The following is a 13806-nucleotide window of genomic DNA, read 5'->3' as shown; positions in this document are numbered from 1 at the left end:
TCTTGCTAAGCCAGTTGCGGCTCGCTGTGCCACACCAGTCCTGTGCGCGTTTGCCCAAGAACAGAAAACACCTTTACTTGCCCTTCACTGCTAGGTTATAAAACCCTGCTTCATTATCACAGTGCTACAAACCATAGCTCCTTAGAGTGCTGTAGGGCAAATATCAAAGCCTGAATCTAGAACTGATCTATTAAGTAAAGGTTCAAAAGTTACTAAATGTGATGTTTTATACCATAATGACTAAAGTGTAGGCGTGCATATACAAGCTTTGCATGAAACGTATGGACTCTTAATCGTTTTTTACCATTACTGCAGGAAACTCAGAGTTGCATTTAAGAAACGGTTTGACTTAAAAATATTTCTTCTAGCTGTAAACAACCACATGTGCTATAATTTCTTGGATCCTTTCACATACATTAATTTATTAATATTATTAATAAATTATTAATATCAAAAATGCATTATTATAATAAATATTGTACATAATATTAAAATGAAATTATGAATTCTAGGCTCTGCACAGTATTATTTCTTTTTACAATGTGATTAGCTTTGTTTTCCTGGAATGATGCTGTCTTGCCATATCTTGCTTCATTATTACTTGCTAATACTTCTGTTGCTGAAGTGAATAGGAACATCGTCAGTGACTGAGGATGATTGTGCTGTAAATGCTTTAAGTTCCATTACTGTCTCTAATCATGAAAGTTTCTTTTTCTTTTCTTTTTCTTACCTGTAACTTATATAGGTAAGGGAAAAAAACACTGAGATTAATAATAAGTGATTGAGTTTATCTCATAATTTTGTTGTCATTACCTAAGTGGTCTGATTTAGGCCACAGGATTGTGCCTCTGAAAGAGGTTTTTGGAATCTAACCTTTCTGAAACATTTAGACATATTTTTTAAATCTAAGTCTAATCACGAAATCTTACTTGAAGAAACTAAAGCACTTACACCTTTAATCTTTTAAAAAGACCACGTATATAAATCTCCTTTGCTAGGTGGTGCACATGAGGGTCTCCAGCACTTGGGTCCTTATGGCAATATCCCAAATATTGTGGCTGAGCTGACAGGCGACAACGTACCAAAGGATTTCAGTGAAGATCAAGGATATCCTGATCCTCCAAATCCCTGCCCCATTGGAAAAACAGGTAATTCTGCTAGAGCCTTCATACATCTCTACTCACCGTACCGCTGAGTCTTTCAGTGCTGTACTAAGGAGAGTGACGCTTGTTCGGTCATGGGTGTGTTCTTTCATTCTCCACCCTAGCAGCCGAACTGTAAGCAATCGGGTATTTTAGATGAGATTATTTTTTCATTATGTGCAACTTTGATATTGCTGTATGACTGCTACAGAAGGTGAGGTCAAAGAAATCATCTTAACCTTCAAGTAGAAGATGGTGAGATTTATGAGCGTGTCTTATTCTAGAGGGAGTTCTTTTTTAGGCTGGCCCCTGAAAAAAAGTCATCATTCTGTGCAAATGAGATTTACCCTTATTTTAGAGACTTTCACTGTGCCAGAGGAATGAAACTGTCTGCCCTGATCTCCAACCCAGACCATGAGTCAATATTTAAGATACCTTGGCTCCAATCCACATGGCTTTATAGCTCACTGAGGGTATGTCTATGCCAAGAAATGGAGAACTACGTGGACATCCCCTAACTCGTTGCAAGCAAGCGTGCTCTGAAAGAGAGGTCATACAGCCTCCGAGGGTCAAAGTGGTATTGTGCCTGGGACACTCAATACATCCCTTAGCTTGGAGCTATGCGTATACTAAGCCATGCGTGTGGCTAGCGCTCAGGGATCTTTAATGCAGCACTACATGTGCATGATATAGACATACCCTAAGGGAACCGATCTTTTTCCTGTTACTTGAGCCAAGGAACGGTTTCTAGTACTGAGAGCAGTAGTAAAACACCCATTGGCTGCCATGGGAGCTGGAACTGGGAATAAGCACTCCATTTTCTCTCATTTGTCATTTGTGAACCAAGAGATCCTTTCAAAATCTTTTCTGTTTAGTCTTCATTTATGTTACTTGGATAATGCAAAGCAGGTGTCCGTATTCTTATTAAAAAATGTTCTAACTAGCTTAGGAGTGATCAGAAAATAAGTATTTGTCATGAAAAGTTTTGCAAACGGTATTTGCACTTTTCATTCAAAAATGCAAAAAATTTCAAAAAGTCCTCACTACTGCTTTCTATTACAGCCCATTTGGTGATGATGATTGCATCTCTTTCACAATAATAGCTAAGTTTCCTTTTTGTTTAATATAGCTATTGTTTGACAGGTTACAAATTATGTTTTTAGATTTCCTTACATACAAGCACATACATGGATTTTCTGTCTTGTGTGCTTGCCCATCAGACTTCAGTTAGTGATAAGATAACTAAAATAAAAACCTGGCATCCAGAGAATTGACTTTGAAAATCTCTTCAATTTTTCTTTTTTAGGTGAAATAAAAGTTGGTAGCTAAACAGATATGAACATGCAGAGAATTCTTAAGAAAGCACTGCCTAGTCAGATAAGCTGCTCTGACATAGGTACGCCGTGAGTGGAGATAATATCTACCAGGATTAGAGTAAAGTGTTTTTCAGAGCCTTAAATGGAAATTCAAGTGGTGACTGTTAAAACTGTATTATGCATACAAATTACCAGAGGCCTTCCTCAATCAGGTCTGTGGATTTGCTTAATGGAAAACAATTTTTCCAGTCACTGTCTGCATATGCACATTCCACAGCGGGAATACCTATGCCTCAAGCTCTTGAGCTTGAAGACTTTTTGACTAGCAGTCACAGAGGGCACATGTATGTCCAGCTACTCTTCATGTTTTCTAACAAAAGGCATAGACACTGCGATAGGGTCTAGCACATCTGTGTTGTCACCTGCTTCTCGGCTTGGGATGACCCCGTTGCTAGTGAGACTGAAATAACTTCTAGTGCTTCTAGTTAAACTCTTCTAGTTAAATGATTCCTGAGTTAATTAGCCAGGATGGTTAGTTTTTCCCTGTTTCCTGTTGGCAGGCTTTTTTTTTTCGCCCGAAGAGAAAAGAAAGCAAGCAAGATCTACTGGATTTAACCTCCTCAGGGCATTGACTTTAATTCATATTTAATTTAAGCCTTTACTGCCTCTTACATCTACAGAAAAAAATAATCCATCTGCAAATCTTTTTCCATGATGTTCACACAAGGACAGGAAGGAAAGTTCGCAGGTGTTATCTTCTAGAGTCTGTCTTCTAGCAGACCTCACTGCTTGGATGCCCAGCTTCAGGTCCCGGGTGGTAGGATCCCCTTGGGCATGCCTGAGAAGGACCTGAGGCTGCAAGCGCGCAACGTTGGTGAAGACGAGGGAACTCCAGGGGCAGATTCCATCCAAAGAGCCACTCTGGGCTAGTGTTTCTGAATCTTTGTTTAAAGCAAAGACCACTCCATTTTGGTAAGAAGTCCATAAGCAAATTTTAAAAAGGATATTCTGTCTGGTATGGCACCATCTGTGGAGCCATCCATGATGATTTAAAGGATGTTCCTGGATATCCCGGATCAGTTGCCAATCTTCAGAAGTGTCTTTTGCATAAAAGTTCAGCCACATTACCTTTTTAAGGGAACCTCTAATTGTAAATGATTTTCAGCCGTTTTGAACCAAGCAGCAAACCAGAAATGGAGTTCCATGAATAGCTACTTGGTAAAGGAAATTCTGTCTTTGCTCACAGAGTCATTCTACCATGAGCTTCAAAAGTATTGCTTAAACAATTTCTATCACTTCCTGTGGGCATTCAAAAATAACAATAGGATCTCCCTGAATCAGAATAACATGCAGTTCTACCTGAAATTAGTCTCAATCACTGATTTTAACAAAATGGGGTGTGGGGACTTGGAAAATAATAGGGTTTAGTTCTGAACTCTCTTTTAATTGTATTAAAAAAAAAAAAACCTTCTAAATGTATCCTCACAAACTCCTTTCAAAAGAAAAAAAAAAGCTTATATTTTCCAGTCATCCAGTTCTTTAAATGTTTTTATTGCATAACTGCATTTAAGAATTTTGACCCTAAATATGAGCACGTTCCTAATGAGTTTTTAAAGTTACTAATTACTCAGTGCTTTCTAACATGCTTTTATAGTTGACGATGGGTGTCTAGAAAACACCCCAGACACAGCAGAGTTCAGCAGAGAATACCAACTGCACCAACACCTTTTTGATCCAGAGCATGACTATCCCAACATGGGCAAGTGGGTGAGTACATGATTCTTCCTTATCTTGCTGCATGTCGTGTCGGGTATTGTCTGCTGCATGGGATAGAAGCCACAAGGAGAGGACTACATTCATTGCTGGAAACTTATCACGCTAAGGGAAATTGCTTAAAGAGATGAACTTACTCTTAAAAATATAGAAAAAGCAGCTAAGAAAAATGGAAAATGGTTGATGAAAAGCCCATCAGAAGTAAACAGAAATCCTTGTCTTATTGCCTGTCTGAAAACATGACAACTATATATGTGCTTGATAAATGCAACAAAGCGCAAGTCAAACTACAGTGAACATGTAATCAAAATTAGTGCGGATTTTAGCAGAAGAGTTCAGATTATAACAGGGCCCTAATTTGAAAGGTTATTCAAATGAGGGCTTAGATGTTATAGAGTGCAGCAATGTCTAAACAGCTTTAAAAATCTAGGCCTAGAAAATTAACAATCAGGGATTCCCTGTGGCCTAAGGATTTGGGGGATCTTGATCCTGCCTCCTCTGTCCAGGCTGTGCACTACCTTTCAGAAGAACCGTTGCCAGGCAGAGCTCAGTGAGGCTATTTTGGAGCCTGGTACGAACAAGATGGGAGTCGGCGGGAAGCGTGAGTGGTGGACAGCTTGCCCTCGAGCAGGAGCAGAGCCCCCCAGGCATTGCTCGCTGGAGTGATCCAGCCTCGTCTCTTCCCCTTCCGTTCCCTCTTGCTTGCATGACAGCAGAACACCAATATGTTGTGTTGGAACAATATTACCATGTTGTTATAAAAAAACCCATTTTATACATTGCATATAATAAATACAGACAGCTATGCTAAGGGCAAAAACCTTGCTCTATGCATACAAGAACTTAAATAACTCCAGGAAGACTATTTCTGCAGGCTAGAGGCTCCAAAGAGAGCTCTGCGGCTTAATCTTAGATTACATCAGTTAAATGTCCAATCCTAAATCCATCTTCAGGCGCCAGGAAAACAATAACAATGGTCATAATTTATGCTTCTAGAACAAATCATGAAATCTCATTATACATTGTTATAACACTTTACTTAAGATTATGCTAACCCAGTCTTCCATAAGCATATATCGATAAATGGACATGTTTGGCAGCCTCTTCTCCTGCTGTAATCATGAGACAATGATTCATCATTTATAATCAAACCAGTATAAGATTTATAGCCTTAATTACTTATGTGAGTGCTAAATTTCTAGAGAGAATCATGCCAAAATCCGAATTTTGGAAACTGTTGTTGCATTCTAAGTAATTACCATCAAAGGTTTTCATTTTAAAAACACCAGATGGTGAACTTTATTATTTATGCCAGATAATGCTGTTAGTTTTCTTATTATTCATAAGTAATTTATTTTCATAATGCCGTGTTGAAGACTATAAAAACACTTCTGCAAATCCTTAGCCTATTGCAGTATTTCAGAATCGGGGTACATACTATATTGTCATCTACAACATATATACTTAACAAATGGTAGGTAATCTTTAGTGAATACTGGCCTTTTTACATTTCTCCATCCATCACTACTAATTCAGGGGAAAAAACTACCCACTCACACGGATTAAAATAGACTGCTAGGTCCCAAACACTAATCATATCTAGCTGCAGCATAGCCAAGTCCAGATCTTTTTAATTAGAGATGAAACAGCTGGTAACGTACATGATCAAATGTTCTGCCGAGATTCAGGAGTATTGCCCCAATTGCATCCTTGTTGTATATTACTACACATTAAAAAGATTAGGAAATATAGTGATATCTGTTTTTATAGCTGTTTTTGTTATTCTTCCTCCTCTGGAAAAATAAGAACAGAAAAGCACTCTAAAAATTAGCTAACTGAGATTTTATAAAGGAGCAATAAAGAGATAAAGCAGATGAGATCTTTCAGTTTTAGGTCACTTGCTGGCATCTGGATTAGATAGGTCATAAAAGATGAACACAGCAGACTGTGAGCTGCATGGTGAGTAGCTGTGAGTGGTAACTTCCCCCCCAAAAAGCCCCTGTGCCAGTAGTTGGCTCCTGCTTTCGCAGTCACCAGCAGAGATACCCAGGACCAGATACCCATAAGGGATGTAACTATTGCAATTACTGTACACATTTCCACAAAATCGCAGGTGCTGTGGAAGGCACTAGGCTGTCACTGCAGTCCGAAGCCCCCCAAGCTGGAGCGTCTCGTGGGCCTACGCGAGCCGGCAGCTGCCCTCAGCTCTCGGGGGAGCTTCTCCCGGTCTCCTGGTGCCGCAGAGGGATTGAGGCGGTCACAGTCACAGTCCCGCGGACACGTCCTGTCAAAGAGCCAATATGAATTCCTTACCCAAATTACGTTAGCAGGTTAATGAAAGATCTGCTTGTTTGTGAATAATGGGAAAGAAACAGCTATTTCGTTTGCTGATTTTGAATAGAAAGTGACTTAATGTCTTGCTTGCAAAGCTATGGGACCTGTGCGTTACCCCGGGTAAAAGGAAGCACTCCATAATTGCAGCGCAGACACATTTTGTAAGGATAAAGTAATTCTAGAAGTTCTCACAGTAAAGTCTATGATTCTATGTAGATGCTAAATACTATATAGAAATAATTGCTAATGCATTTGAAAGTTTGAATATATACATCATGCTAAACACGTACTGAGGTAGAAAAATTCTTCCTCTTCCTTCTCCTGCCTTTGATAGACCACTCCATATATCAACGTACTCACCTCTGGGAGTCTCAGGGCAGGCTCTGTTTATAGGCCAAGCAGCACAGCTCCTCCCTTCCACCATAGTGGAGAATCTTTTTTTCCTCTCATATGTGGAAAATGTGCAATGGGGCAATGGGAGTGGTTCAACAGAGGACTTTTGGAGGTTTCTACCTGAGTATGCAACAACAGTTTCTGAGATACCTGGCCACAAAATGCTTTATTTTCTCAGTTCAGGCTTTCTTTGCAGGAGGAAAGTATTTTATATCCAGCAGATGCCTTTTCTGCATCTCGCAACTCGACTCTTAACTGGTGCATCTGAAGAAGTCTTTTTGGCATCCAGAAAGACTTTCATGAAGACAATTTACCTTTTTTCATATAAATGTTTTTTTAGGTGTATTGAAACCCAAAGCGTTAACTGTTCCCACATTGGAGCGGGTTTAAAAAGAGGAGGGAAGTTCAGCAAGGTTTTCTGATATGACTCAGTACAAATAGAAAATTAAAAGGTGATGGTTTTTCAAGAATACTTCTTTTTACTGAAGCAGTGAATAACATTTCATTCTCAGGGCAGAAATAATGCTGGTTTTGGGTATCAGCTACATTGGAAGGACCCAAGCCAGTACAAAGAAAGATAAATGGAAAGGAGGGATAAAAATACACCACAAAATTGAACTCCGTGTTAAAGAAGTTGCCACTTCTTGCTTCCCAGTTTTAATGAAAGCCTGAAAGCAGTCACTCATAGATTTCATTTTTTTTCTAGTTTCAATTATTGTGAGCAATCTTAAGTGCATCCCTCTCTCTTTACCAACTCAGATTTATAAATATATGGATGGTAGTGAAGATTACTAGGAAGGGATATGGTAGGTCTGATACCCCTTTTCAATTTCAGGCAGTAAATGCAGATTATTTAGTTCAGTGTAATATGCGTGGCGTAATAGAAATTGTCATACTTGGGATTAGCGATAGACTGTAAATTGACTGATTTAGGGACAAGAAAAAGCCCAACCTCAAGGTGTGTGGTCTTGCTAATGCAGTTTTCCTTATCAGTTTTGCTCAATAATTGTGCAGGTCCAGATTACAGAGCTGCTAATTATTGTTGACGTAAACTAATTTCAGTGACCTCTGAAAGATCTACAGGTAAATCTCTCTGGCGGTAGTCAGTTACAAGCGTCTTAACTTTGGCATTCTTCAGCCCAAATCCCAACCCATAGTACCTAATCCAGGTGCCTGGGCAGGGTGCGAAGGAAGCTCCAGGAGCAAGGGGACAGTGGCCCACTATGCCGCAGTGATGCCCGCAGTCCTGGGGGGCCTAAGGTTTGATGCGACTCCCCCTTTATGTTTCTTCTGAATCAACATTTCCTCTTTGAAAGTGCAGCATGCCTCCAGATGAGGTTTATCTTTATCTTCAGAAACTCCTTGCCATGTTTCTAAGGTGGAGGACGAGAACAGTCAGCTCTTCCAAGAAAATCAAGCAGCTGACTTTATCAGGCCTTTACGTGGTGGCACATATCTTCACAATCGCTCTCACCACACAAGCGCACACATAGCTCATGGTCCACAATCTCATTTGCTTCGCTCTGCACATAATACTTAAAAGTAGTAGTTGTGGTCTTGAAACATTTGCAGACAGACTAAGCAAAATATGATTTTCCTGAGCAGGAACAGTTCAATTGGAAGGAATTTTCGCGAGTGATAGGAATGTTAGCTGCAGTAGTCATGACATTCTTTTTGTTTCAGAAACAATATTTTTTCCTTTTAATGAAAAGTATAAGGTCAAAAAGTTTATGAAGAGAGAAACTTCAGCATGCTTTGTTTCCTGCAGAGAATAATTTACACATCTGTGGGTTTTTTTTTTTGTTTTTGATGTTAAGTTTCCCTACGTGAGTTTGCATAAGTGACTAGCCAAGAATGTCTCCCTTGGCCAACTTCATCTCTGTTCCCTTTTGGCACAGCTGAGATAAAATAACTGAGGTTAGGCAAGAAATAGGCCTTATGAATTTGGGGTTTAATGTACATGAGAAGTACAAAACAGACAATTTTGGCAGATTACATTGTAACACTTGAAAATGTTTGTTTTTTCTCATATCAAGGCTGCAGAGAGGGTAGAAATGTTTGGTGAATTTGTCTCTCACTAGAATTACACTTTCTATTTATATGACCAGCGTTAGGTCAGTTGTTTATAGCAGAATTAATGGCCTTGTTTATACAGTGTTCTGCTTTTATACATGTAATTCTTCTCTCCTTCCATTTTCAGGTTAGAGTTTGGTTTTGTTTTTCTTCATAATACACAATTGAAACAAAATGTGTTGAGCATGTGTGTGTTATTCCAGACTTTATTAGAATTCACTACTTGTATGAAATATAACAATATGTGGATGCACTTATATAAACTATGGTCAGAGGGGTTTTTTTTTTCCCCTCATCATCATAACTTTCCTTTCTGCCAAGATGTTTTTGGCAGTTTTTAAAAGGTTCACTCTATTAAAAATGTTATAGACCAAATGGTTTTTAGAAACTTTATTGAGGGCACTACTTAAACAAAGAAAGGGTTGGCACTGAACTGATTTCAGCAGAACTCTGCACTGGAAAGTGTTGATATCTGGAATGAAATAAGCAAAGACAACAAAACAGTAGGAATGACACTGACTGTAGTTTTTAAAAGGAATTAGAAAATTGCTTGTAAAAGGAAACATTTTTGCTCCTGTACTCGTGTCACCTCAAATGTCAAGATGTACCAGAGACAGGACTCTTTCTCACTCGCGCTCTCTCTCTCTCTCTCTCTCTCTATCTCTTTTTTTTTTTTAATAAGTAGATGTGTTTTACATGTGGAACATCCTATCTATATCATGATACCAGCATGTACTTGAAGCGCTTGTGCCCTGAACACAGGCAGGCATACAGTACAACTTAGAGGAATACTACTGAGTTTTTAGTTGTTACTGATACTGACCGTTCCTGAAGAACTGCAAAATATTAGCAGCAGTATCCAAATGTCTGTTTGTGGTTTATCTTTCCCTTAACTTTACAAACCTGTCTAAACTTGCTTCTAAAATGTTCACATGCTGATATTTAAACATTAATACTGTTAAAAAAAAAAATAATTTAAGTTTAATGAATTTGATGGCTACCTTTTTTCCCTTCCAGAGCAAGAATTTACTCTTTGAGAAGATTAATGGTGGTCCAAAAAGAAGAAAGAGGGTAACTATTAGAACACTTCGTTGCCGCTCTGTCATCTATAGGGCTAATAAAAATTAAATTCATATTGGTGGAATGAATAATTGGTTTAATGCATCTGCCTGATAACTTAGATAATGCCTAAAGTTGAGGCATCTCTGTGGCAAACTACCACAACAGGCTCCGTGGCAATCCTGAGTACAAGATGTATTTCTCTAAATAGCCTGCTGCAGGGCTTTCAGAAGATGCACTTGAATGCAAAGCTTTAATTTAAAAAACTTTGTATTATCTGTCTTTTTAATTTGATCCAGTTTGCGCAAAAACATTTTAAATTATTTGAATTTCTTTTAAACTAAATTCAAAAAAGTTTCCCACTAAAAATAGAGGTAAAATTAATTACTGCTACTCATGCATGTCAGTAGCTGCTTGGGTGTAAATGACGGGAGAATTGGTGTCATCATTGATGTAACTAGATTGACTGATAACAAGTACACTTAGATTTACCTCAGAATTAAACTGATATCACTGTGTCTCAGCAGCTTGACCAACAAAGATGAATGGAGTCTCATTCTGCTGGCCCTAATACAAGGAAGGAGGTCCACATATTGCAGAGAACTTTTGCACAGTCCATCTCATTATGTTCTCTCTTTTTTTCAATAGTTTAAGCCTTTCTTCTCTCAAAAAGTCACATCCAGGCAGAGTCTTTAGCTTTGCCGCTGGTATATTTTTTTTGCAAGAAGAAAACAGAGCTTTACATTTTGAAGTGTAACTCTTTGCCAAAAAATAACTTTGTAAAATATGACAGCAGGGTTTATATTGTAAATGGAGTAGATTCACTTTGGAATAACTAAAGCATAAGATGATTTTTTTAAAACTTTCAAACTTAGTCTTTGCCAGAAAGCGAGAAGATGAGTTGATTTCTTATGAATCACATATCATCAGTAATAAACATTTTGCAATCAGAAGTTAATGGTCTAGCTTGAGGATTCTTATACATGCGTGTATAATACTTACTTAATAAGGCTTAGTATCTGCCTCCTGCTTAGTTTGATTTTCAGGTTTGTTAACAGAAAAGCAAAAAGTGGTGACACCTTATTTTAAGTCTGTAAAGTAAGCAGAATCTACTCTGAGAACATTTATGTGGAATATTTATTAATAGTTAGAACAGAATAGCATGATCAGGTGGGATTAGTGCAATATATACATGAGAAAAAGAAGAAAATATATACCTTTTCTGTCTGTGTGCTGACTGAGGTAACTGGATACAAAAGAAATAATGGCTGGGAGGCATGACAGCTCTGTGGCCAGGGATAGCCTAGAACTTCGTAGGCAAAGCTTCAGCTCCTTGCTTTGCAGCAGATTTATTTTCTTAGCAGAGGCATGTCATTTAAGGGTAAATTCAGTATTTAAAATACTGTTTTGAGAGTAATACAGTAATGATTGCTAATACAGTCATGAGCAGTTCACGATTCTCACTTTATCAGCAAAAAGGCTAACCTTGAGATGTCAGCAGCAGGCTGCAATTTTCTAGATCTCAAAAAGCCCATCTGATACCCCTCCTACCACCTTCTGTGGTCCATGCCCTCCCACACAAAGAAGTTTCTTGCTGAGGACAATATCTGGCAACAAATTGCTCCTTTGAATCACGGCTTTCCAGTTTTACATTAGGAGCAAGTAGCCTTTGGAGAACTGCATTGTCCATGTAGAGGAACTGCTGTGTCTGTGCATTGCTGTAGAGTGACAGTCACTGAGGCACTACTCAGTTCTACAAAACTACTTGTGCTAAGTATGTGTACGTGTTCGTATATATATATATAAACTCACATACATATAAGAACACACACACAGACATATATATAATCCATACATGCACTCAATAGAAGGCAGAGGTGTATATTTAGCATTTGCTACTGTGTTAATTTTTTGCAACTTTTACTGCGGAAGACAAGGAGGCCCACAGTGACCTCTTACTCAACTGAAGTGATGCTGCCTTTTCTCAGTTTCTATATGTGACCAGTGTTTGATCCAGAATCTAAGAATATTGTGAACATAACAGGAGTTCTTCTATAATAACTGAGTCACATTGCTGTGAGATTTGGAGTTGTGCACAAACGTCCTCGTGAACCATATTATTCCGAATTCAGCACAGCTGTATGGGATTTAAATTAGTCAAAAAATTTTGCTTTATATTTTGTGTTCTCTTTTGTCAGTTGAGAGAAGGGTTCAAACTTTTTATGTGTTCTCATTCTGTTCTACTTTATTTCAAAAAGTAGCAAGCAAGTACCATTCCAGAAAAAGACCAATTAATCTTCCTAAGAATCTTCAAATAATTCCTAGAAGTTAATGTTAACAGCTGAATTTCACTAAATTAACATTAAAGAGAACTTCTTTAAACAAATACAAATAAATCATTTACATGTGTCTTATTTTTAACAAGCCTTAATTTTAAGCATCAAATTAGTGTTTGTTTTATTTTCAAGGATTTTCCACATTCATTCCTGGCTCTTAGCATTTTTTTTTCCACTTGCAGCAGGCAAAGCAATCAGTAAATAATACAACAAAGCAAGGAGGATAGCGCTACAGTATGATTAAATATTAATGATAAATTCAACAAATATGAAAAAACCCAAAGGCTTAGACTCATGTGAAGATAAATCCCAAATCTCTTTTCCAGAGATTTGACAAATACTTGGGATATTTCAAAATAAATACTTTATCCATGTTTTAAGTTTTTTTTTTTTTTGCCTACTTCTGAATCGTAGGTTTTAGTGAAATAAGCATAGAAATACCTCAAGAAAAGTAATTTCTATGATATAGTCAGCCTGACAAGAATCAGAAGACACCGGAGAACGCACATCCTCGTGAGTTTGTCCTTAGAGAGGCAAATAATATTTATTGACATCAAAACCCAACACACTACAATTTCTGTCCATATCCATGAACAAGAGAGTACTTGAATTCTGTTTACAGTGACGCTGTAAGAGACCTGAAAGTGGGTATAAACAGTATTTAAGTTAATTTTAAAGCTCCATTAATCTAGCTAATAGATGCAAATACAATTAATACATTTTATTTCGCTGGTATAGATAAAATTCAAGCAGAGGCTTTCTACGTTACCATGATCTCCGAACAGGTTTAAGACAGGATCTGCTCATCTTCAGTCTCACGTTGTGCTGCTTACATGGTGCAAAGTGAAGTTAAACCCTCTCCAGGGATTTTTCTTTTCAGAGTTCCCTTGTTCTGGCAATGGTATGAGAGCCATTTCCTATGCCAAAATCTTGCTTGGCTGTGTTTCTGTGCCAGAAGAGTTTTTATCTCAGCATCAAGAAAGGACGTGAGGAGGGGTTTACTGGTGAGGAGATGGGCTGAAGAAGAGACTTTGGTGAAAAATGGTATTGCAGTATCTCATTTATCCCCAGCATAAGGTCCATCAGAGACTAATGATTTAAACTGAATCTTACCTGTCCATTTCTATCGAGTTCTGTCCTGCTGCAAGAATTAGAGAATCTGCTCAGAGATCTGCTACTTCTCTGCTGAACTGAGAAAAGGGGGAGTGGAGCAAAAAGACAGTGTTTAAGTCAGCCTGTCCTACATGCTGGACAGTCCTCCTTTACTTGCCCACACTGTGGAGTATATAGCATTTATTCTTTTTAGTGGTCCGAATTAAATTCTTGCACAAAAAACCAAAGCATTGACTGGCTTTTAGATTTACTCCCTGGGAGCAATTT

At 38.1% G+C, this 13806-nt stretch overlaps 1 protein-coding gene across 3 annotated transcripts in view; it reads left to right on the top strand.

Moving 5' to 3' along the window:
* SCG5 (secretogranin V) overlaps positions 1-13806 on the top strand; it is a 31737-nt gene that overhangs the window by 16264 nt on the left and 1667 nt on the right. For all 3 annotated transcript variants that reach the window (XM_068946302.1, XM_068946303.1, XM_068946304.1), the window contains exons 3-5: positions 999-1148; positions 4113-4225; positions 10049-10102. In XM_068946302.1, the coding sequence (XP_068802403.1) occupies positions 999-1148; positions 4113-4225; positions 10049-10102 (317 nt within the window). The remainder of the gene's footprint in view (positions 1-998; positions 1149-4112; positions 4226-10048; positions 10103-13806) is intronic.

This window comes from Struthio camelus, chromosome 5 (assembly GCF_040807025.1).
Source record: "Struthio camelus isolate bStrCam1 chromosome 5, bStrCam1.hap1, whole genome shotgun sequence".
In the NCBI taxonomy this organism is placed as follows: Eukaryota; Metazoa; Chordata; class Aves; order Struthioniformes; family Struthionidae; genus Struthio; species Struthio camelus.
This window is presented reverse-complemented; position numbering and strand designations above follow the sequence as displayed.